The 22,693-nt window shown below is 44.2% G+C and overlaps 1 protein-coding gene across 1 annotated transcript in view; it reads left to right on the top strand.

Annotated features, from left to right (window-relative positions):
- Nucleotides 1–22,693, top strand: part of Ctnnbl1 (catenin beta like 1) — a 157,866-nt gene that overhangs the window by 83,261 nt on the left and 51,912 nt on the right. The window contains exons 10-11 of the mRNA XM_028786580.1: nucleotides 22–170; nucleotides 20,562–20,743. Coding sequence (XP_028642413.1) covers nucleotides 22–170; nucleotides 20,562–20,743 — 331 coding nt within the window. The remainder of the gene's footprint in view (nucleotides 1–21; nucleotides 171–20,561; nucleotides 20,744–22,693) is intronic.

Here is a 22,693-nt window from a genome sequence, read left to right as displayed (position 1 = left end):
CCTTTCTACTCTCCTTGGCAGGTATTTAAAAGACACAACCCCAGCACTGCTGAGGAGCAGGAGATGATGGAGAACCTGTTCGATGCACTCTGTTCCTGCCTGATGCTCAGCTCCAATCGAGAGCGCTTCCTGAAGGGTGAGGGCCTTCAGCTCATGAACCTCATGCTCAGGTATGCTTCCGGGCCACACCTGTCTGTTTGTTCCAGTCCTCACTGGTGCCTGTCTGTCTGTCTGTCCGGCACTGCTAGCCTGGCATTAGGACATGTAGCTATGGTCCGTTAGTCACTTGTCTTTCCTATTCATCCAGACAGTGTTCATCTGTGGATATATTCCAAATGTGTCTGAGCTTTTCTGAAGGATGGGCTGGCACATGAAGGCATGCATTGTTTGTGTGCTGGGTGTCAGTTGGTGACCCAGCCACTGCCCTGAGGATCATGTCTTTCTTTCTTCTTTTATTGTGTTGGTTTTGGAGAAAGCTAAGCATTACCTTCTAAACTTAGGTTTGTTCGATTCTAAATCTGTACGCTCCATAGACCTCTCTGTCTATATTCCTGCTGTTGACAGCTAAATATTCATATTTATTCATTCAATAATGAATTCTGTGTGTGCTGTGTGCCAAAGCACAGGGGATATGAAAATATGAAGAATGGTTCTAGAACGTTGGGTTTATCTTTTTGGTTCTGCTCTACTCTCTAAAGACAGTACTGCTCTAGCTTCTCAGTCAATCCAAAGGATCTTAAAGTTGGAAACAAAGTGGAGAAATGGCTCATTTTGTTATTTTATTCAGGAGTGTGGCTGGGAAGGAAAAGAGAGTTCCTGAGGAGGTGACCAGAGTGGAGTACCACTAAGGGACCGCATGTGAAATTGAGAGTCTCTGGGTACTGCTTGCAAACACATTTGGAATTTTCTAATCATTATGGAACCCATGGACCTGAGCTGGGGTCAGCCATCATGAAACCTCTAGTCATGTGCAGTGACAGCTCTGAACGAAGCTATGTCTCTGAAAATGTCTTACAAATTTAACGTATATTTATTAAGCATGATTTAGACTGTAGTTGTTCAGTCTGTTTTCTATTAGAATATTTTAGTTACTGTGTTAAGTGGCAGGCCAACGAAGGTGTAGCCAAGGCCTGAGTCTTCCCAGAAGCTAAAATGCCCCAGGCTGTCACCCAAGCATAGCCTGCCTTTGGGTGGATACTGTCTTCTTGGTCTTACTGTTGTTATTACTATTATGATATCATCATTTTTATTATTTTGGTGGGAGTTTTTTGTTTGTTTGATTTAACATTTAGTCCTGCCACATTCTAACATTTCATATTGTTTCCTTTTTAACTTAATGCAGTATTTGTCATTCTGTGACATAAGCTTCATGAAAGGGCAATAACTACTTGAAGGACACAGGGAACATTATGGCCATTTCCAGGGTTTCACTATCATAACGAACTCCACAATGACCAGTTTTGTGTTTTAAATGACTTGGGGGTTATCAATGTAGATAACTCTAAAATTCTTTTTCTTTAAAAGGTTTGTGGAGAGCTGAAACATGGCTGTCATACAGTATATCCTAGACCTTGGATTGATTGAAAATCTTCTTTTGAGAAATTGCTTTTAAAAGCAAGGTGTTTTTTAAAGTGCCAAGAGAGTTCTGGGAAATTACTCCGAGGCCTCTGATGTTGAGGTGGCTCTGACTTTCCTTTCTTGAGAGTGTGCATTCATCTCTTGCCCTTCTAATTTCCTGTCCTTTGTTGAAATGGCCACCAGCTCCCAAGCAAACAGTGTGTAAAGCATTTGGCTTTCTGGGTTTTCTAACCTTAAAGCTTCTCTCTCCAGGGACTTTCCCCAAGCTTCTTCCAGGCCTGAACTGCCAGTGTCTGGATGGCTGAGTGCAGCCATGAAGTGATGGATTCGTACAGCATATGGCTCCGTAATGTGTAGCAGTGGGGAGCTGAATAAATAACCAGCAATATGGATCGTTCAGACTGGAACGCTGAGGTTCTGGGAGGCTAATTAAAGAGCTCCAAAGGACTTGGGAGCCAGAGCCTGCCCCTCTCCGAGCCACCTCTGCTTTCCTGCTGAAGTTGTCTGCTTCTGTCTTCTGTATTAATTAGCGGCCTTCACAGACTTAGTGTTGGTTTCCCTTTGTCTCTTCTCCACGCTCTTTGTTTCTCATTGTTTTCTCCTCCTGACTCCCAAATGAAAAGTTTGGGAAGGAATTTTTCCCCTTATTATATGTAAGTTGTTCTCTGTCTAGACCAAACCCATTCAAAACTAGGATGCTGGAACACTAGAAGGTCAGGAAGTGTTCAGTGGTTTTGTTGCCCTGAATATGACCTTTCACTTTGATTCCATCAGACTCCAGACTCTGGGGCTTTCTTGTTTCCATGGGATCCAGCTGAAGGATGTGCTTGCGTTGAGGGGATAGGAATTGGAGCACAGGCTGCTCACCTACAGGGTCTGTGTGTTTGCTGACTTGCTTTGAATTTTTTTTGCCTCTGACTTTTGTTTACTTATTTATTTTTATGCAAAATAAGAAAACAGTGCTAAATTTTCAAGGATCTTGAGGGAACTAAATTTTATAAAGTTGGGTCCTTCTCCAGCTACCAACACATTAATGAGATACTATGTCAACTGTATATTAAGTGCTAGGCCTTTGTGGCAAACAAGACAGGATTCTTGTCTTTAAGAACGTTAGAGGCTACTGAAAACAACAGACACTGAGTAAGTTGGTAACTATTAGGAGATTAGGAGGAAGAGTCTTTCACATATATACCTACGAAAGTTTTTAAATTTCTGGTATAAATAAGCAAAGACTACCAGCGATATATTTATGCACATGAATAGACCCACATGCTAATACACACACGTTTCTCTCTCCCAACCCCTCCTCCAACCCAGACTGTGTTTTAGATGCTATAGTATCTCATTTTCTCCTCAGATAATACTCTGGATGTTTATGATTGAACCTCATGATTCAGTCTTCTGCCCATGTCACATCTCCCAACCTAGTCCTCCACCCTCTTTAATTCTAGATTTGGAGACCTTTGTTTGTTGTGTTAGATACACCATTGGATGGCCAGCATGTTTGTTTGTTTGGGTCCCAACTGAACTACAGGCTGTGTGTGTGTGTGTGTGTGTGTGTTTGTGCGTGCGTGTTCGTGCGTGCATGTGAGACTGTAGTCCTTGAAAATCTGAAACTCACAGAGATCTGCCTGCCTCTGCCCCCTAAATTCTGGCATTTAAGGGCACCACCATACCCCGTTTGGATTGTAAGCTTCTCAGAGCAGGGACCCAATCTTCTCCTGTCCAATAATAGATGTACATTGGCTTTCAGTCTGTCTTCTCTGCATGAGGCAGAAAATCTGAGGATGCTCTTACTGTTTAGAACCACTGATGCGGAATTTCTACCTGATCTCATAGACAGGCCGCAGAGAGGAGAGAGACTTGTTTAAAGACCATGGAGTGAAGTATTTTGTCCTGAGTTTCCTGGCCACTTTTTTAGAAGATGAAGAGCAAAGAACAGGCTGCAGCCTGTTTGAGATACTGATGCTCATATTCAAGGAGAGCTAAATGCAAGGCTGTTCCAGGCTCCACTGCACCCATAAAGCCAGCACAGGCTCTGTGCTCTAGCTTTGTCCTTCTCAACCTTGAACTCTCAGCCGTCTTCCTTCATCCTCCTGAGCCCTCCTGGGCTATGTCTCGGGTAGCATTTTCTGCCTCCTTTCTGCTCCAGGCTCGGCAGATGTTTATGAGACTGGGTTCTCAGCAAGCCTTTTCTTCTTCTTTACTACCACGTGTGTGTATGTGTGTGTGTGTGTGGGGGGGGGGTGTCAAGTGACTTTCCCTCACTCCTGAGCTGTCTGGATTTCACAGTACTTGACAGAATCAATGGCAGGGAGGGACACTTTTTGTGTGTTTGTGGTTCTCTCACTGCCAAAGAACAAATGAAGACGTCTTGGAAAAGAAGCAAAGATTTTTGTGGTCATATTGGAGAGTGAGCCTCATGCTGTGATAGAAGCAGCAGGCAGCCATCCTGTCCTGTCCTATAGGAGCCACAGTGAAAGAAAAAAAAAAACCATTTCCCATGTGCTTCCATCGATGTTAGCAGAGCACAAAAATGCGGTCGAGCAGCGTTCACAGAGGCTCTGGGTGGTCCCCAGCATGACCCCTTTAGGGAGACATGGCTCTGACATGTCCGGCCTCCATCTTGGTCTGAGAATTGAGAGCAATGGTAGATGGTGTAAGATGGGGAGAGAGGGTATGTGATAGCCTTCGGTGAGCAGAGAGAGTGTGGCGGGGGGGGGGGGGGGGGAGAGGTTTGAGAGGCAGAGACAGTGTGGGAGGTGGCCTTTTGGTGACCAGTAGAAGAATTGAGGTAAAGACAAAAGCCAGCTGGTATCTTTACAGTCAGAGGTGTTGAGTGGAAAATAAAATTTAAAACTGGGTGTGGTGGTGAATGCCTCTAATCTCGGCATTTGTGAGTCAGAGAGACCCTGAGTTCAAGGTCAGTCTTGAACTACAAGGTCTACGGAGTAAGTTCCAGGACAACCAGGGCTGCACAGAGAAACCCTGTTGCAAAAAGAGGGAAAAAAAGAAAAAAGAAAGGTAAAACTCAGAGGAGCTACAGTTTATTGTGCTATTTAAGAACATTAATCCCGCACTGGGGAAGTAGAGGCTGGTGGATCTCTGTGAGTCTGAGGCCAGCCTTGCCTACAGAGCCAGTTTCAGGACAGCCAGGACTACACAGTGAAACTCTGTCTTGAAAAAAGAAATTAAAAAAAAAAAAAAAAAACCATGGAATTGAGAGGGCCCAGTCTGTAGAATTATACAGTCTGGAATGGGGCAGGAAGGGAGATGGGGCTGTAACTGCCCCAAATGCCTTGAATGAGGAGGAGCTGCCATCTCCTCCTTCATCCCCACAGATGTCTCTCACCAGTGAGATGCTTGCTACAAATAGAAGATTTCAATAGACGCGGGTTAATTTTAGCCTGTGCTCCCAACAGTCCACCTTGCACCGTCAGCGGGCACTTTATGCCAGTGTGTCCTTGGATGTGAACAGTTCGATGCTCTTCAGGAACTGCGAAACTGGCAGGACAGGAAGAATCACATTGTCAATTTCTTTGAAAATGTTGATGCGAGGCTTATTACTTCTGTTGTAAACGCTGATCCAGCTAGAGAGAAGAGCACCATGCTCCCAGAGGTGTGTCCAGCCCGGCCTAAGTTGTGTGGCAGAAACACAGTGCGTGCGCTCGTCTTGGTTATTAACTGTTCAGGTAAAATGAGAGACAGAAGGACACAGTCACATCATCCAGGAATCACCAGTTCTTGTTTGGTTGTGTTTTGCTGAGCTTTTCAGGAAGGTTTTCCTTTTTCAAGAATGTTACAGAAAGGGCGATGACATGCCATTTGCAGTGTCGCTCAGCAGGTCCCATTCTGAGCAGGGCTTGTGGCAAGGTACATGGGTAAAGAGGGCGTCCTCCGCACTGGGTGTTTGTTTGTTCCCCTGTCTTTTCCCTGCAGTCCAGTGGTTTTGTTCTTAACGACCATGTAACAACCTGAACCACTCTGCATTTTTAGTCTGTTACCATGTTCCAAGAGCTCGAGCCTTCCCTAAGCTCCATTCTCTCAGGGTCAGGCAGAAGAAAGCACTAGTGCCAGTCTGGGCAGCTGTGCCGCCGCCGTGGGGCTGAAGATGCCGTGTTCTGAGCTGTGCATACAGACGTCCGGCTTGTTCCTCTCCCAGCCAAATATCAGTGTTCTGCCTTAGCTGAATCTGATATTTTGTATCTGTTCTCTGAGAACCAGACAAATGCTTCACAGGCACAAAGCAATCTTTCCCCAGCCCTGCAGGCTGACAGTACCACTTCATAAACAGAGAGAGCCATGGTAGGAGCAGATTAGCTGACGAGAATTGGTGGCAGGCCTGTCTGAGCCCTTCTATCTGACTCGATAGTTCTTCTTCCAGGGTAACTTGTGCATATTTGAGGTGTCTGTTTGCTGGGAACTCTGTGTGTGGAACCGCCTTTCACATCCTTGCCACCAGCATAATGAGTGACATCTGCCGTCATCACACTCCTGTGTTTCCCTGTACACTTTCACTCCATAAATCCTCCTCTCAGACTCATTGTTTCCAGGTAACGATCGATTTGCTTTCTGGCCACTATATATTAGATTTCATTTTATGGAATTCAATTTAAATGGAATAATGCAGCATGTGCTTTTGCTGGGGTGTGGTAGCTCATCTGACCAATTTCACCTAGTGTAATGTTTTTTGAGATTTATCTTTGCCATGTATCAATAGCTTGTTCCTTTTTAACCACCAAGTAGTATTTTATCATATGAATAAACCACAGTCTGTTGATTCACTTACTGATGTAAGTTTGTATCTTGTTTGTAGCCCTTGTGGGGGGGGGGTAAGCTAAGGTGAACATTCCTGTGCAGGTCCCCAGGCACTCAGATTTCTCACTGCTCTTGGGTCAGTACCGAGGAGTTGAGTGGTTCAGTCATGTGACTGGTGTGTACTTTGGTTTTTAAAGCGCTGTCTGTCAAACTGCTTGGATCCCATGGCAGCGTGTGAGCTCGAGGAGTCCCAGTTTCTCCATTTCTTGTTAGCATTTGCTCAGCTTTTCAGTGAAGCTGTGCTAATGTCTGCACGGTGTGTGGCGGGGGTTGTCTCATATAGTCCGAATCTGTTTCCTTATGACTAGCGGTGTTGGGTATCTGAGTGCACACTCATCCCCACATCCGAGGCTGGTTGGTTCTCGTCAAATCCTCTTCCTTTGGGTGTAGGAAATTGTGCCAGTGATGACAAGTCCAGCCTCGTTGACATGTCCCATCAGGCTGTGGTCCAGGCATCGTGTGCTGCCCCATGCTCTGCCTTTCCGTTTCCACAGGCATCTTTTGAAAACATTTTAATTCTGATGGCGATTTATTTGTTCCAGTGACCTGTTTCTGTCTGAGTAAATTGAATGCCTTGTGTCTTTGAAGAGATTTATCACTTCTGTCTGTTGACAGTCTTACTGCGTACAGGTCTTCCCTCGCTCTCCCTAAGTCTGTAGACCCAGCTTTATGTAATGATTTTTTTCTCTACTCCTTTTCTGGTTTTTTGTTTTGGAGATTTCTGCTCTGGTCTTCATTTCTTGACTTTCCAAGGTAGAAATATGAGGTTGTTCATTTGAGGGCTCTGTTATTTTCTAACGTGTGTGCTGTTGTAAATCCCTGCTCGCTACAAAGTCAGGGCAGCCGGATGCTCTCTTGCTGTCATGTATTTTCATTTTTATTTCATCCAAAATGCTACTTTGATTTCATTTTTCATGAAGTACTTAGAAGTGTGTTGTAAAGTTCCCACATATTCGGTGCTTTTCCAGCTGTCTGTCTGCACTGACTCCTGCTTCAGTTACACTGGTCTGAGAATATACTTCTGTGACCAGAACCCTTCTGGATTTACAAAGAAAACCTTGTGTGGGGCCCAGATTGGTCATGCTGCCAAGCCCTCCTATGTGTTTGAAGAGCCTCTGCTGCCCTGGCGGGGCCAGGGCTCTGCTGTGGCAGGGGGTAGAGTTGCTGTCATGTTGCTTACGGGTGGTTTTCTGATTTGGTAGTTACTGCAAGGTGGCGGTGAAACCTTTGTCCTTTCATCCATGTACACTTTGGCTCCACACGTTCTCAAGTTGTTTAGGTATTTAAACATTTGGGATTACATCAGTCTTGGTGGTATTCAGCTTTATTCCCAGCATTTGCAAGGCAGAGGCAAATGGATCTCTGAATTTGGATTCTAAGGGCAGCCTGGTCTACAGAGTGAGTTTTAGGACTGCCAGGGCTATACAGAGAAGCCTTTTCCCAACAAACAAAAAGTTCAAATCCTTTCAGATTATAGGCTCTTTTGTGTAACTGGCCCTTTTGTTATGAAGAAATTATAACACTCTATCACTGGGATTACTCTTTAATCTGAAACGTGATCCCTAGCACCGTAATACCACAGCCTCCCCTTGATGAGTGTTAGCATCGTGTCTTTGACCATCTGTCTGTTCAGGAATAAGTTGTATGCTGTCTGATGCCTTGCCCCCTGCTCTCACCAAATATATGTGCTGAAGCCCTGGAACCCCCTCCCCCTGGGTGACTGGAGACAACCGGAAAGAGGTGGTTATGATTAGACGAGAGTGTGGGCATGGGATGGAACTCACAACCCCTCTCAGCTGTGGAACCCATTAGAACACTTCTCTCTGTGTCCTTCCTGCTGCTGCAGTCACACATTGATGTCAGAACACGGTGGAACTCCCACTGGAGAGTCTTCTATTTGTTTAAATGATCAGTTATCTTTTAAAATAGATTTTTAGTAGAAAAATGTTTCTTTTCTATTAAATATATTTCTGTCCTATAGATCTATATATTTTTTATTGAGAATAGATTATTCTCTCATACAATATATCTTAACCATAGCCTTATCTTATTCTAAGTGGAATTGCTTTGAGTTTTTCTCCATTTAACTTGTTTTTGGCTATAGGCTTGCCGTAAATTGCTTTTATTATGTTTAGGCATGTCCCTCGTATCCCTAATCTCTCTAGACCTTTTATCATGTAGAAGTGTTGAATTTTTTTTTTTTTTTTTTTTTTTTTGGTTTTTCGAGACAGGGTTTCTCTGTGTAGCCCTGGCTGTCCTGGAACTCACTCTGTAGACCAGGCTGGCCTCGAACTGAGAAATCTGCCTGCCTCTGCCTCCCAAGTGCTGGGATCAAAGGCGTGCGCCACCACCGCCCGAAGTGTTGAATTTTATCAAAGATTTTTTTCAGCGTCTAATTTGATGATCATGTGAGGTTTGTTTTCTTTCTTTCAGTTTGTTTAAATAGTGGATTAGATTGGCTGATTTTCTTTCCTATGTTGAACCATCCCTGCATCTGTGGGATGAAGCCTACTTGATCACGGAGGATGATCTTTTTGATATGTTCTTGTATTTTGTTTCCAAGTAGTTTATTGAGTGTTTCTGAATCTATGTTTATAAGGAGAGTTGATCTGTAATTCTCTTTCCTTGTTGAGTCTTTATGTAGTTTGGCCAGCAGCATAACTGTGGCCTAATAAAATGAACTGGGCAGTGTTTCTTTGGTTTCTATTTTGTGGAATAATTTGAGGAGTATCGGTGTTAACTGTTTGAAAATCTTGTACAATTCTGCCCTAAAGCCATCTTGCCCTGGGCTTAATTTTGATTGGAAGATTTTTAATAACTGCTTCTATTTCCTTATAGGTTTTTAGATCTATTTAAATTGTTTTTCTGATCTTGATTTAACTTTGGTAACTGTTATCTATCAAGAATATGATCTTAGATTTTTCAGTTTGGTGGAGTACAGTTTCATAAAGTATGTCCTTAGGATTCTCTGGATTTTCTCGGTGTCTATTGTTATGTCTCCCTTTTGTCTTTGGATATTCTCTCTCCCTCTTTTAGTTAGTTTAGATAAGGCTTAATCTATCTCTCTCAGAACCAACTCTTTCATTAATTCTTTGTATTGTTCTTTTTGTTTTCTTTCTGTTGCTTTCAGCCTTCAGTTTGATTATTTCTTGCTGTCTACTTCTTGAGTGTGCTTACTTTTTGTTCTGGAGCTTTTAGGTATGTCATAAAGTTGTTAGTATGAGATCTATTTTTTTTAATGTATGTACTTATTGCTATGAACTTTCCTCTAAGCACCAGTTTCATAACTTTAGATATGTTGTATATTCATTTTTATGGAATTCTAGAAAGTCCTTAATTTCTTTATTTCTATCTGGACCTACTTTTTATTCAGTATAGAGTTGTTCAGTTTCCAGAGCTTGTAAGCTTTCTTTTGTTTCTGTTATTGGTATCCAGCTTCAATCCATGGTGGTTTGGTAGGATTTATTTAGGTAGGAAATAATTCCAGAGAGTTATTTCTACTTTCTTGTATCTGTTGATACTTGTTTTGTGTCCATGTATTAATTTTGGAGAAAGTTCCATGAGGTGCTGAAACAAAGGTATATTTTTGTGTGTGTGTATGTGTGTTTGGGTGGAATATTCTATAAATATCTGTTCTCTTCATTAGGTTTGTAATGTCTGTTAGCTCCAGTGTTTTCTCTATTTATTTTTGCGCAGGTGACCTGTCCGTTGGTGAGAGTGGGGTATTGAAGTCTGCCATTATCAGTATGTGGGGATCAGTGTGTGACTTGAGCTTTCATAGTGTTTCTTTTACAAAAAATGGGTGTCCTTGTGTTTGAGGCATGTTAAGAATTGAAATGTCATCTTGGTGGATTTTTCCTTTGATGAGTATGTAGTATCTTTTCTGTCTCTTTTCATTAGTTTTTGTTTGAAGTCTATTTTGTTAGATATTAAAATGGCTACACCAGTTTGCTTTCTTAGGTCCAATTGCTTGGAAGATCTTTTTCCAAACTTTTACCCTGAGGTCATATCTATCCTTGATGCTAAGATGTATTTCTTGTATGCGGCAGAATGATGGATCCTATTTTCACATCCATTCTATTAACCTGTGTCCTTTTATTCGGCAATTGAGACCATTGATTTTGAGAGATGTTAGTGACCAACGGTAGTCATTGGTGGTGGTGGTGGTGGTGGTGGTGGTGGTGGTGTGTGTGTTAAGATAGAGAAAGGAGAGAGAGGGAGAGGGGATAGGTTTGTGTTTTCATGAGTGTAGATAACCTCCCTGGGTTGGAGTTTTCCTTCTTCTAGTACCTGCTGTAGAGCTGGATTTGTGGATAGGTATTATCTAAATTCAACTTTGTTGTAGAATATCTTGCTTTCTTTATCTATGGTGATTGAAAGTTTTACTGGGTATAATAATCTGGACTGGCATCTGTCATCTCTGCAGCATATCTGTCCAGGCCCTTCTAGCTTTTTGAATCTCCATTGAGAAGTCAAGTGTAATTAATTCTAATAGGCCTGATTTAATGTATCACTGGGCCTTTTTCTCTTGCAGCATTTTATATACTTTCTTTGTTCTATATGTTTAGTGTTTTGATTATTATATGGTGTGGAGACTTTCTTTTCCAGTCCAATCTATTTGGTGTTCTGTAAGCTTCTGATACCTTTTTAGGCGTCTCCTTTAGGTTGAGAAATTTTTCTTCTTTGATTTTGTTGAAAATATTTTTTTGGTGTTTGAGTTTGAATTATTCTTTTTCTTCTCTTCTTATTATTCTTAGGGTTAGCTTTCCTCATAGTGTTCCAGATTTCCTAGGTGTTTTGTGTCAGGAATTTTTTGGATTTTATATTACTTTTGCCCAATGTATGCATTTATTCTCCTGTATCTTCAGTACCTAAGAGTCTCTGTTGGTGAAGCTTCTGTACTCTGTTCACATCCCCAATTTTTTATTTTCTTAATTCCCTCACTTTGTGTTTTCTTTATTGATTCTATTTCCATTTTCAGGTCTTGAACAGTTTTAGTCTTTTCCTTCAACTGTTTGTATTTTCTTGGCTTTCTTTAAGGGATTTGTTTGTTTCCTCCAATTGTTCGATTGCCGTTTCCTGGATTTCTTTAAGGGATTTATTCACTTCTTCTTTAAAGACATTTAGTGTATTCATATAGTTTACAAACATATTTCATATGGTTATAAGGACTTTTTCCATGTACTTCAGCTATGTTGGAGTATTCAGGGCCTGCTGTGGTAGGAGAGCTGGGCTCTCATGGAGACATACTGCCCTGCCTGTTAGGCATCTGAGTTTGGGGTGATTGTGGGTCTAGGTGCTGATTTCTGGGTTTGTCTTTGTTGGGTGGATGTTTTGTTCCTTGGTTTTCTGTTTCTTCTCTGGATTTTAAGAGGATGTCTTTGCTGTTTATTGCCTGTTTTACTGGCCTGCTCCTGCTTGACAGTTGTGTTCACAGAAATGTTGGAGTGTTTCCCTGTAGTTACTCAATTCAGTCTTGTTCAGTCCCACACGGATGTCATGATAGTAGCTGTTTTACTGTCCTCATCTCCAGTTCTGTCATGTGTTTTATGGGTATTTATTAAGTTTCAAGTATTGTGAATTTTACCCTGTTCCCTGGGTTTCTTTGCTGGTTTTACTTTGTTTATTTACATCTTTGTGGTGCTGTGGACTGAACTCAAGACCCTGTGCTTGCTGGGCCAGCAGTCTACCACTGAGCCATTTCCTATGATATAATGCCCTAGAAACAGATTGCCTTCCCCCTTGTTCATGTGTATGTGGTGTGGTGTATGTTTTTGTTGGTGTAGATGTTAGCATGTGTGACTCAGATGCACATACATGAAGGAGCCAGAGGTTGACATCAGGCACCACTATTTCTCTGTTGATCTTCTTGTTTGCTTTTTGTTCTTGAATACATAATTCCTGTGTGTGATATGAAGGTGGGTAGCAATCTGTGCACGCCACAGTAAAGGTCAGAGGGCACTCTGTGGAATCAGTTCTCTCCTTCCACCTTCTCCAGAGTTCAGGTGTTGAACTCAGATTATCAGACTTGCAAAGCACACCCCTCTACCATGAACCCATCTCCCCATTCCTCTACCTTTATATTCTGAGACAGGGTCTCAGCCTCTTCTGATAATCATGGCATTAGCTAGGTTGGCTGGCCAGTAAGCATCGGGGGTCCACCTGTCTGCATCCGCACCTGATTCCCCGCCGCAGTGAGTCTTGGAACCTCCTGTCGGACATGCTCACTTCATGTGCTGCCTTGTCTCAGAGTCTAGGAACTATTTATTCTGTTCCCCACTGTTTTATTTTCCATTGTTCCAACCTTGTTTCAGGAAGGGAAGGGACATAAAAACCCAGGTCTTGTTCCTCCATTTTTAACTCACAGGCCAAGCCCAGCACGAATTTTATACTGTTACATCCATTTTCTTACAATGTGTTGCTGGTATTGTCTTACACTGAACCCCTCTGTTGTATCACCCACACCACCTGACCTATGGAGGCCAATGCTGTCCTCCTGAGATAGCGTCACTCCTCAGTTGGGTTTGATGTAGTGGTAACCCTAGATCTCAGGGACTTCCAACAACAGAGGCTTTTCACACTGAGCACGTCTGTCTTGGGACACACAAATCACAAGGTGCCATTCACAAGATAAAAGGGAAACCTGAGAGACACAGTCCATCTTTCAGTTTCTCCTCTGAAGATGCATATGTTATATCCACATCTTATTGGCTCTAGAGGGTTCCATGGCTAGGTTCTGGTGTGAGGAAAAGTGTTCTAGCAATTATGTGTCGAGTCATGGGCTCATGTGAATTAGTCGACTGTGAACAGGTTTAAGGACATTGTGTCCATAGCCTGAAACCACTGCAGTCATGGATGATGTCCTGGATGAGTGGCCCCCAGAGGTAATAGAGTTGCTCCTTTGAGATAAGAGTCTAGTGGGAAGTTCTTAGGCCAATAGAGGTGTGCCTTTGAAAGTGGTTATGGCTTCCTGGCTTCTCCCCCCCCCCCGGCCTCATGGACTTAGGCAGTTTTGCTCTGCTGTATGTTCTTGGCTGTTGCCATCTGGTACCCCCGCCAGAAGCCCAAAGCTTGAGTTGGAACCTCTAACATCATAAACCTTTTTCCTAGAAGTTAATTCTTGCTTCAGGTATTTTGTTATAATGGTGGAATGCTGATTTTAAAGGAATCTTGATCTGGCTGTGTAATTCATGCGAATATTCTGTCCAATAAAATGGCCATATATTTGGGGAGCACTAAAGGAAACAAACATTGTCAAGTATATTTCAAGGCAAACAAAGTGATCTTGCATGGGATTAGACAGATCTTGCCAGGATATGCTCATGGTTACCAGCATCTTTTAAATAACCTTTTAAAATTATCTCTTTAATTAACCCTAGCTAGCCAGCATCCTGGGGAAAGGAATTTATACCTTTAGCCTGTCCTTCAAATACATTTCCTCCTGGCTTCTACAGTTTATCTCTGCCTTTAAAAAGACTAACCTCAGGGTAGTCTCACATAGGAGATTCAGTTATAGCCGATATAGACTTAATTCTTCTTTCAAATTTGCCCTCATTCCTGAATTTTGGACCCATTAAGTCCTAGCTGAATATCACTGCACATTCCAGAGGCACCTTGGGTTTAGCCAGAACTCTTGGCCCCTTTCATCCCCGTCTGCTCCTTTGCCCTATTTCTGTGAAGAGATATCATGACCACGGCAATGTATTTAAAAATAAATTAATTGTGGGCTTTTCAGTTTTAGAGGTTTAGTCCCTTATCATCATGGCAGGAGCTTGGCGGGTGCATGGTGGGAGCATGGCAGTACTCATGGTCTTGGAGCAGTAGCATCCTGATCTTTGTAGGCCAAGAGAGAGTAAGCCTGGGCCTGGCATGGGCTTTTGAAAACTCAAAGCCCACCTCTACTGACACAGTTCCTCCAACAGGCCACACCTCCTAATCCTTTAATCCTTTCCCTGGTAACTAAGCACTCACTTATATGAGCCTAGTGGGGTTTGGGGGTGATTCTTACTCAAACCTCCATGCCCTGCTCTCTCCCTCTGCTGTAGTTTCCCTTTTGCTCCACCCACTGTCTTCTGTGGCTGAGCAGTCTGACCTCCCAAGGCACAGAGTGCCGTGCTTGCTTCCACTGTGGTGGCCTACCCCTCTTTCCCTGGTTGCACCTGCTCTTGCCTCTGCCTGTGCTCCTATTTCCTCTGCTCCCTCTTTACCTGTCTGGGAAACACAGGTCAGCTTTACCGTTCTGGCCAGGCCTCATGGCTGCACTCCCCTCCTTTGTCTAAACCCCTACTGCAGGACTGAGCCTTTCTCAGGCAGCCCTCATCCCGCATCTGCTTGTTTCCGTGCTGTGTTTCAGAAGCCACGGGCTGAGCTTTGTCTCTGCGTTCTTGACTAGATGTCTGGCACCTGTTAGGTGTCTCATAAATATTTGAGGAAAGAAAAAAGTGAGCAAGGAAAATCATAATCAGAATCTGTGTTCATCACAGAAGTGTTTGGGTGTGATAATGAATAAGCTAATTAAAACTACAACAGGAGATACTGTTCCAGCATCCAAGACACACATGAGCAGGTAGGCCACAGCTGACCCCAGCCATTGGTCATGGCACCCAGCTTGTGGAGACTGGTGTTCACATTGGTGCTGGCATGATCGACAACCTGATGAACCTAGACAAGACTAAGATAAACTACTTGTCCTCCAGTAGAATAAATATTTCAAATAAAGTCAACCCAAGAAAGTCAGGCCAAACAGCTATTGATTACTAAAAGCCTGAACTTGAGCCCAATGAATATTCCAAAGTTCACCTCCATGCAGCTTGCCTAAATGGTGATCAATACGCAATTACTGCCCCCTTTAAATGTGTCCTACACTGCTGCATGCCTACCTAAAGAAGGGCTTTGCTTTTAAAGTCTTTTGTTTCTTAAATTTGCTTAGGCAGGGAAAAAGAGAGGGCCTTGGCTTCTTTGCCTTTAGTGTTTTAGGCAATCCTGTGTCATTTGTGAAATGGTTTCTGTGTATGTTCAACAGAAGCCGAAGGTGCCCTGGTCAGCAGTCGTTCATTTCAAGATGCCTTTTCCTTGTGGCTAACCAGTGAGCATTTGTAGCTCCGTTTCCTAATTTCTGCCCGCATGATTATCTGCCCTAGCCATAACCTCTATAAATTCCAGCTTGTAAAGCTGGGTTCAGAAGTCCAACTGCAGCAAGAACGAGAATGTTATTGTGTAGCCTCCTACTAGAATTTCATCTTGAGACAGAAAGTTCTTCCCAGTGGATATCAAACCTTATTTGTCTCCTCCTGATGTTTAAATTTTCATATTTCTCTTAAATAGGCCTTTTTCATTCCTCCCCAGCCCCTGCTGCAGTCAGACTCCTCTTTATATCCCATTAACACTATTGCCATAGTCTCTGAACCGTCCTCCCTGCCCACAAGGTCTGCCCTGCCAGGCCCCTCTCCTCTCTGCTTCTGGACCAAGCCTTCTAAGTGTGCCCCTTTTAGTGCCCATCTTCTCGGTAACTGGATGGAGCTGGGCTTCCCTAGCAGCACAGTGGAGGCCTGGTGTGAGCACATTTGCACGCACTGTCCTGCCATTCTCCAGCTCTGCCACCAGAGCCACCACCACTTACCCTTCTGTTGACAGGCACCCTCTGCCATGTGATCCCCTACTATCCTTTCCTCAAATCCCTTAAAAACAAGAAACCTCTGGTTTCCAATAGCCAGGAGAGTGTCTGAACAGGCCTGAGTTCTGCCGAAGCCTTCCTCAGGTCTTCAGACTCAGTGGCTGGGTTGAAGGCCATCTCGAGTAGCTGGGTTGATTATCTGTGCTGAGGAGGATAGAGGCGGGAATAGTCATTTCATATCCTGAACACCTTCCTGTCTCCTGGCTTTCTGCAGAATGTAAGCTTTAGGGTACAGTGGCATCTCTCATCTTTTGACAGGAAAGGTGTCCAGCAGGTATTGTGGAGGACCAAACACCTTTCCTGATACTTCACGTTCATTTGGTCTCCCAGATGGATCCTATTTTGTAGAGCAGAATCTATGTCTTCATGTCTACCACAGTGCTGAATAAGTGCTCAGTAAACACCATGCACTTGGGTGGTTGATTCGCCATCTGTACCCAATTAGGAAATAATTGATTTGTTTCTGTGTACCTCTTAGAGTGTTAAAGAAAATCATATAAGATTTTAAGAAATCATGCTTCTGCTACTTTTTTAGATCTTTTAAATCTTAGTCTCCGAAGCTCCATGTACTGAAGGTTGGGTTGCCAGCCTGCAGTGCTGTTGGGAAATAGTGGAACCGTAATGAGATAGGGTGTCACGGAAAAGGGTGAGGTCAGTGAGGGGTTTATCCTTGAAAAGGGACTTCAGCACCACCCCCACCTACTCCCTTACTACCAGGAGGCAAACAGCCACACAGCCCCATTGTGGCATACTGTGCTATGTGGAGCCAGGTGGGCACGAAGTAAAACCTATTAACAGGCAAGATGAACCTTTCTTCTTTGTAAATTGTCTCTAATAGTTTGTCACAAACTCCTTAGAGAAATCTACAAAGTGGTAGCCACTAACAGGATTGCTGAGACCTTCAGCCTCAAGGGTAGTATCACCTTTGGTTTGGTCTGGTCTGGTCTGGTCTGGTCTGGTCTGGTCTGGTCTGGTTTGGTTTTTTCCTTAAAAGTCACTTAACTTTTCTAATTTTACAAAGTGCATGCTCACTGTTGGAAAATGAAAGGCACTAAGAAGTGCGAAAAGGAGTACAAAGACGCAGAAAAAGGACTTGTGAAGTCCAGCATAGTTTCATGATAGAAATACTTCAGGGGGGAATAAAAAGAACTTCTGTATCCCTTGGTAACAAGTACCTGCAGAACACCCACAGCTAACGCCATACCTCATGGTCGGCGAGTGGATGCTTTCCAGCCATGGTCAGCAGCAAGAGAAAATGTCTTCTTAGGCATTGAACTGGTGGTTCCAGACAGAGCAGTTGAGCAATGCTGGAAAATAAAAGACATCCAAGCTTGGAAGGAAAAGGAAGAGTTATTTGTTTGCAAATAACATAAAGTTATTCTATTAGTGCAGCTATTAAAACTATTAAAGAAATTATATGATCAGTATAGAAATATAATTGTATTTCATTGAGACAGGCTCTCACAGTGTGGCTCTGGCTGACCTGTAACTCCCTATGTAGTCCAAACTGGCCTCAGCTCACAGATATCTGCATTCCTGAGTACAGGGTTAGTTAAAGGAATGTGTCACATTGCTCCCTGCAAGAGGCATAAATTTTAAGTCAACTCACTGTGGTGGTATGTGCCTATAATCTCACTGTGGTGGTGGGTGCCTATAATCTCAACCTTGAGAAGTGGAGGCAGCAAGATTAGGAGTTTGAGGCCAACCTGGGCTATATGAGGCCTGTCTCAAAAAAGAAAGGAGCATCAGTTCTAAACTCCCACATGTGAATGTCACTGGGACAGTCCTATATTCTTCTGTGTAAGAATGAAGCTGGGCCTTACCTCACATTCAAACTTAACTCAAAAAGATCAGAGGCCTAACTGTAAAATGTCTGAGAAGAAAATACAGGGTAAACATTTATGACTTTGAATGCAGTAATGGTTCCACAGGTATGACAGCAAAAGACAAAATTAGATACATTGAACTCTAATCAAAATTTGAAGGTCTTATTCTTCAAATGATACTATTAAGAAAGTAAGGAGAGGGCTGGAGAGAGAGCTCAGCTGTTAAAGGTTAAAGTTCACAACCAAAACATCAAGGAAGTAAGGAGAATATTTGACAGACTGAAGAAATGATTTTATCATCTATCTGTTGAGGGACTTCAGAATATAAGAAAGCAAATGCTTAGAACACAATGATAAAGAGCAGTTGCTTGCCCTGTTTAAAAATAAGCGAAGCGGGCTGGGCTTGGTGTACACCTTTAAGGCAGGTGGATCTCTGAGTTCCAGGCCAGCCTGGTCTACATAGGGAGTTCTAAAATAACCAGAGCAACACAGTAAGACCCTGTCTCAAAATAGTAATAATAAAATAAACAAACAAATATAGGCAAAGCTTCTAAGTAGGTGTTTCCCCAAAGACAGTGTACCAATGCCCAAGCCCACTAAATGCTCAACTCTGTTGGCTATCAGAAATGTAAATCAGAACCACAATGATAGGCCTCAGTGGGAACAGGCACTTTCCACCAAGTCTTACAACATGAGTTTGATCTCTGGACCCTACATAATGGAAGTGGAAAACTGACTCCCACAGATACGAGTTTTTAAGGTGTGGAGAAAGTGGATCCCTTGTCACTGATGTGAAATGCTGTGTCCACTGTCCAGACCAGTCTAGTGGATAAGCATAGTTACCCTTGTAACCAGCAACCTTCTCCTAACATAGATGTACCCAACAAACAGGAAGTCTGATGTCCTCCTGAAATTTTCTACATGGATATTTACAGCAGCATTATTTATAATAGAAAATACATATCTACTTGTATACAAATCAACATATAGATACAATAAACTAGTCACCATTAAAAAGGGAAGTGGACCACTGCCAAGCTAGAACACGGGTGAACCCTGAAAGTCACAGAGACTAAGTGTAATAGCATTTGCTTGAAATGCCTCGAGTAGGCAAGCCCGTAGACACAGCACAGATCTGAGGCTGCTGGGAGCCCGGGAATGGAGGTGAGGAACAGTCCAAGGGTGAGTGATTTTCTCACAGGGTGGTGGAAGCGCTCTGTGGTTGGTTGTTGGATGGTTACGTGTATGTGAGCACACTGATACCACTGAGTTGTACATTCTCAGAGGGCAAATCAAGTGATGTGGTTTGTATCTAGTAAAGCTGTTAAGGGAAGGGGGCTGCTAAACCATCAACCCTCATGCAGGGAATGATCAGCTCACACATGGGCGCGGGCGTGGGTTCTTGAATCTTATTGAGCCGTTGTGATTCCCATGGCTCCAAAGAGACTGGAGCATGGGAGTCTTGACTGAGTTCGCTCTGTGCAAAGCACTGGGCGGGCGCTATGGGGCCCTGCCTGGTGGTGGTGGGGAGTTCTCACTCAGACTGAAGTTCCTTGGGGGCACAGAGCTCTTGGATTGGGGACCCGAGCCAGGAGGTGGCCGGGGACCGACTGGTCTCAAGCCCTTGGGCTCTCAGACGCCACTGAGAAGCCACGGAAGGACAGAGACTGAGGGCGTGTGGGCATGCAACTGGCCAGCCCATAGCCGAGAGAAATGAGGTGGGGAGAAGAAAGTGGCCCTGAAAGCGTCCTGCAGGAGAGACTCGGTTACTGTACTTGCTTAGATTCGGTGGCCTGTCTAGCTTGCTTGAGGAGGCTGTCCTGTGGCTGGAAGGTAGAAAGGTCCTCCAGGCAGGAGGTTGGACACAGCGGCTGCGGATACAGCGGCTCATTAAAGGCCTTCTCTGAGTTTTCTCACAAAGGGCCCCAAAGACACAAGAAAGTCCATGGTTCCAAAAGGGTTTATTTTCATGGTGGACGGTAGATGGACCTGGATGCACCCCTGTGAAACTCAGGGCCGACCTGAGTTTAATAGGGAGGGAGAAGGGAGAGGGCCTGAGGAAGAATGTTTATTTGGCTCCGCCCTCTGGCCTTCAGGTATCTCATTAGTATGTAAATCTCTCTAGGGCCTGAGGACTGTAGTCACGCCCTCTACCTGTGCTCTTTGTGAGAGGCTGCATTGCCCTACATGACTGAACAGTGCAGGTCAATGGAGATCTAGGCCACGTGTCAGGAGCCTGGATTCTGTGAGCACAGCGGAATAGATGCCCGTCCCTCACAGGCAATGGACACCTGTCGGGTCTCCAGGCTATTTCCAGCCAGTGCTCCTACCAAAAACCAAGACCCCTTTCACAGCCCTACACCCTCAGTCTGCTCTGCTTCTCTACTCTTGCAGTGTACTTCCCACAGAATTACCATAAGACTTGTGGGAATTAGAACATTACCATTTGCAACCATAAGATTTTATTCTTGAATGGATAAGAATTTATTCTTCCTATTCCAGATTCTACTGTTAATGTGTATGGTAATCTGCTTAGATATTTCATAATGTAAACATTGTCTCAATTTTTGTTTTTATTGGGAATTTTTTTCCTAGTAGAATGAGTACACACTAAGAAAAAAAAATTATATGTATAGGGCTTCTTATAGAATGCCTTTGGTTTGTAGGGAGAAAAAGATCTCCAGGAGCAGTGCCCTGAAGGTGCTGGACCATGCCATGATTGGGCCTGAAGGCACAGACAACTGCCACAAGTTTGTTGACATTCTTGGCTTACGGACCATCTTTCCACTCTTCATGAAGTCTCCCCGGAAGATCAAGAAGGTGGGAACCACAGAGAAGGAACATGAAGGTAGGGTTCACTATAGAGGCCACTGGGAGAGGCAAGTGGGTCATGCTGAGGGAGAGCACTTGCTTGTGTCTGTCTCCTGTTCCAAGCAGGGCAAAGCAGCCCAGAGACTAAGGGTGACCAGTGGCCTTTGTGGGTCCTCCTGTTCTGTGTTTGCTTGAATCCTGGAGGTTCCACTCCCTCTGGCCTGAGAAGGCTTTGTGTTCTTCCCTGTAATTTGCGGTGAGGTGTCTCTCTGATGGAAGACCCTTTTGAAAAGAGTAATGAGGTGGCACCACATGTCACCTCCGGAGTGGTGCTTTCATGTATTTCTGTATTAAAGTATGATTCAGCCAACATCAGGAATTGCCGGAATAAACTATTTACAGCCCAGGTTCCCCTTTTTATGTTTCTCCTCCCTGATGGAGCATACTCCTAGCAAAATGCTGCTGTGAATTGTGAGGCTGTAACCAGAGTAGTTACCGGCAGGCCAGTGTCTTCCTGGTATTGTCTGGTGGCCTGCAGCATCCCTCCCCCAGTAAATAGCTGCAATGCAATCTGGAAGGCCTGCGATTTATGGGCATTGACAGCTCCGCTGGAGGCTAGCAGACACTTGCACTGGAGAATTTACATGGTTGGATGGCTATTTTAAAGTGCAGGAGCGTGCAGAGAGACAGGAAGCAGTACGTGTGAAAGAGGAAGGAAACCTGAGCTGCTAGGGAAACATTGGGTCTTGTCAAGAGGCACGGTGTCCCAAGGTTTGGGTGACTTTTTCTTCAATGATTAGTAGAGTTGGTGTAGACACCTGCCATATCTGTTGTGCCCCTCACTCTCCTGTCTGTGTCCCAAGTAGACCTGGCTCTGAGTCTCAAACTTGAAGATCAAATGAGTGATCATAGGAACTCCCCAGAGGCAGCACTCAGACTGAGAACAAGTTAGAGACCTCATCTGATTCCGGTTGGATATTGACCAAGCTAGCTATAAACGAGTTAACCCCACTGCCAGCCTTTTTCTTTCTCTGGTGGGACTCAGCTGGAAGAGACCCCAGGAGGAAAAATGAGGGCCTGGATATCAAGACAGGCTGTGGCAGCCGCTGTTCACTGCCTGCCAGGTTCCGGTCGAGCCGTATTCTTTGCAGTCTCATTTAGGCCTCACAGCCGGTGGAGAAGATAAGATGGTGGTAGCCTTCCTTATTCTTACAGAAAGTCAGCTCACACGGGCCAGCACGTGAGTTCTTATGTCTTTATGTGGATACATGTGTGTGCATACATGGAGAGATCAGAGAACAACTTCAGATGTTGATCCTTGGCACTGTCTACTGTTTCTTGAGACGGAGACCCTCTTTGGCCTGGGGCTCACTAATTTGCTAAGCCAGTGTGGCCACCAGGCCCAGGGGTCCTCTTATCTCTGTCACCCCAGTACAGGTACCACCCTTTTCACTTGGGTTCTGGGGCTAAACTTGGGCCCTCATGCTTGCAAGGCAGGCACTTTACCAACAGAGCCATCTCCTCCTGTCCCTAACCAGCCCCGCCCAGACCCTTGGTCTAAAATCTGAGGGAGTGAGCTTAGTGAACTAAAAGCTGTGGTATCTGTGCCTTCAGCTTCTGAGGTCTGGGCCCTAGTTGTCAAAACTGCTCCATAAGCCGGCGACTCTTCACACTGCTGTGGCCAACCTGCTGGCTTCTACTGAGAGACTTGACACTGCTTTGAGCATGTGTGGAAACCTGAGGGTAAAGGAAAACAGCTCTGAGCCAGCTCTTGTTCATGTGCATGGATCTGAGAAGAGGAAGTGACAGATTCAGCGAACAGCTGTTTTCCCGCTGAAAAATGTGCCCGGTGGCGTGCTGGTGACAGAACATTGCCTTTAGAGTGCCCGCATTAGGAATTGATAACATTATATTAGTGGGGGCAATGGCTTGGGAAGACAGCCCCTAGAAGGCATGTTGGGCTATAATGGCTGGCGAGGATAAGCTG

Source organism: Grammomys surdaster, unplaced genomic scaffold, assembly GCF_004785775.1.
Source record: "Grammomys surdaster isolate TR1022 unplaced genomic scaffold, NIH_TR_1.0 125561, whole genome shotgun sequence".
Lineage (NCBI taxonomy): Eukaryota > Metazoa > Chordata > Mammalia > Rodentia > Muridae > Grammomys > Grammomys surdaster.
This window is presented reverse-complemented; position numbering and strand designations above follow the sequence as displayed.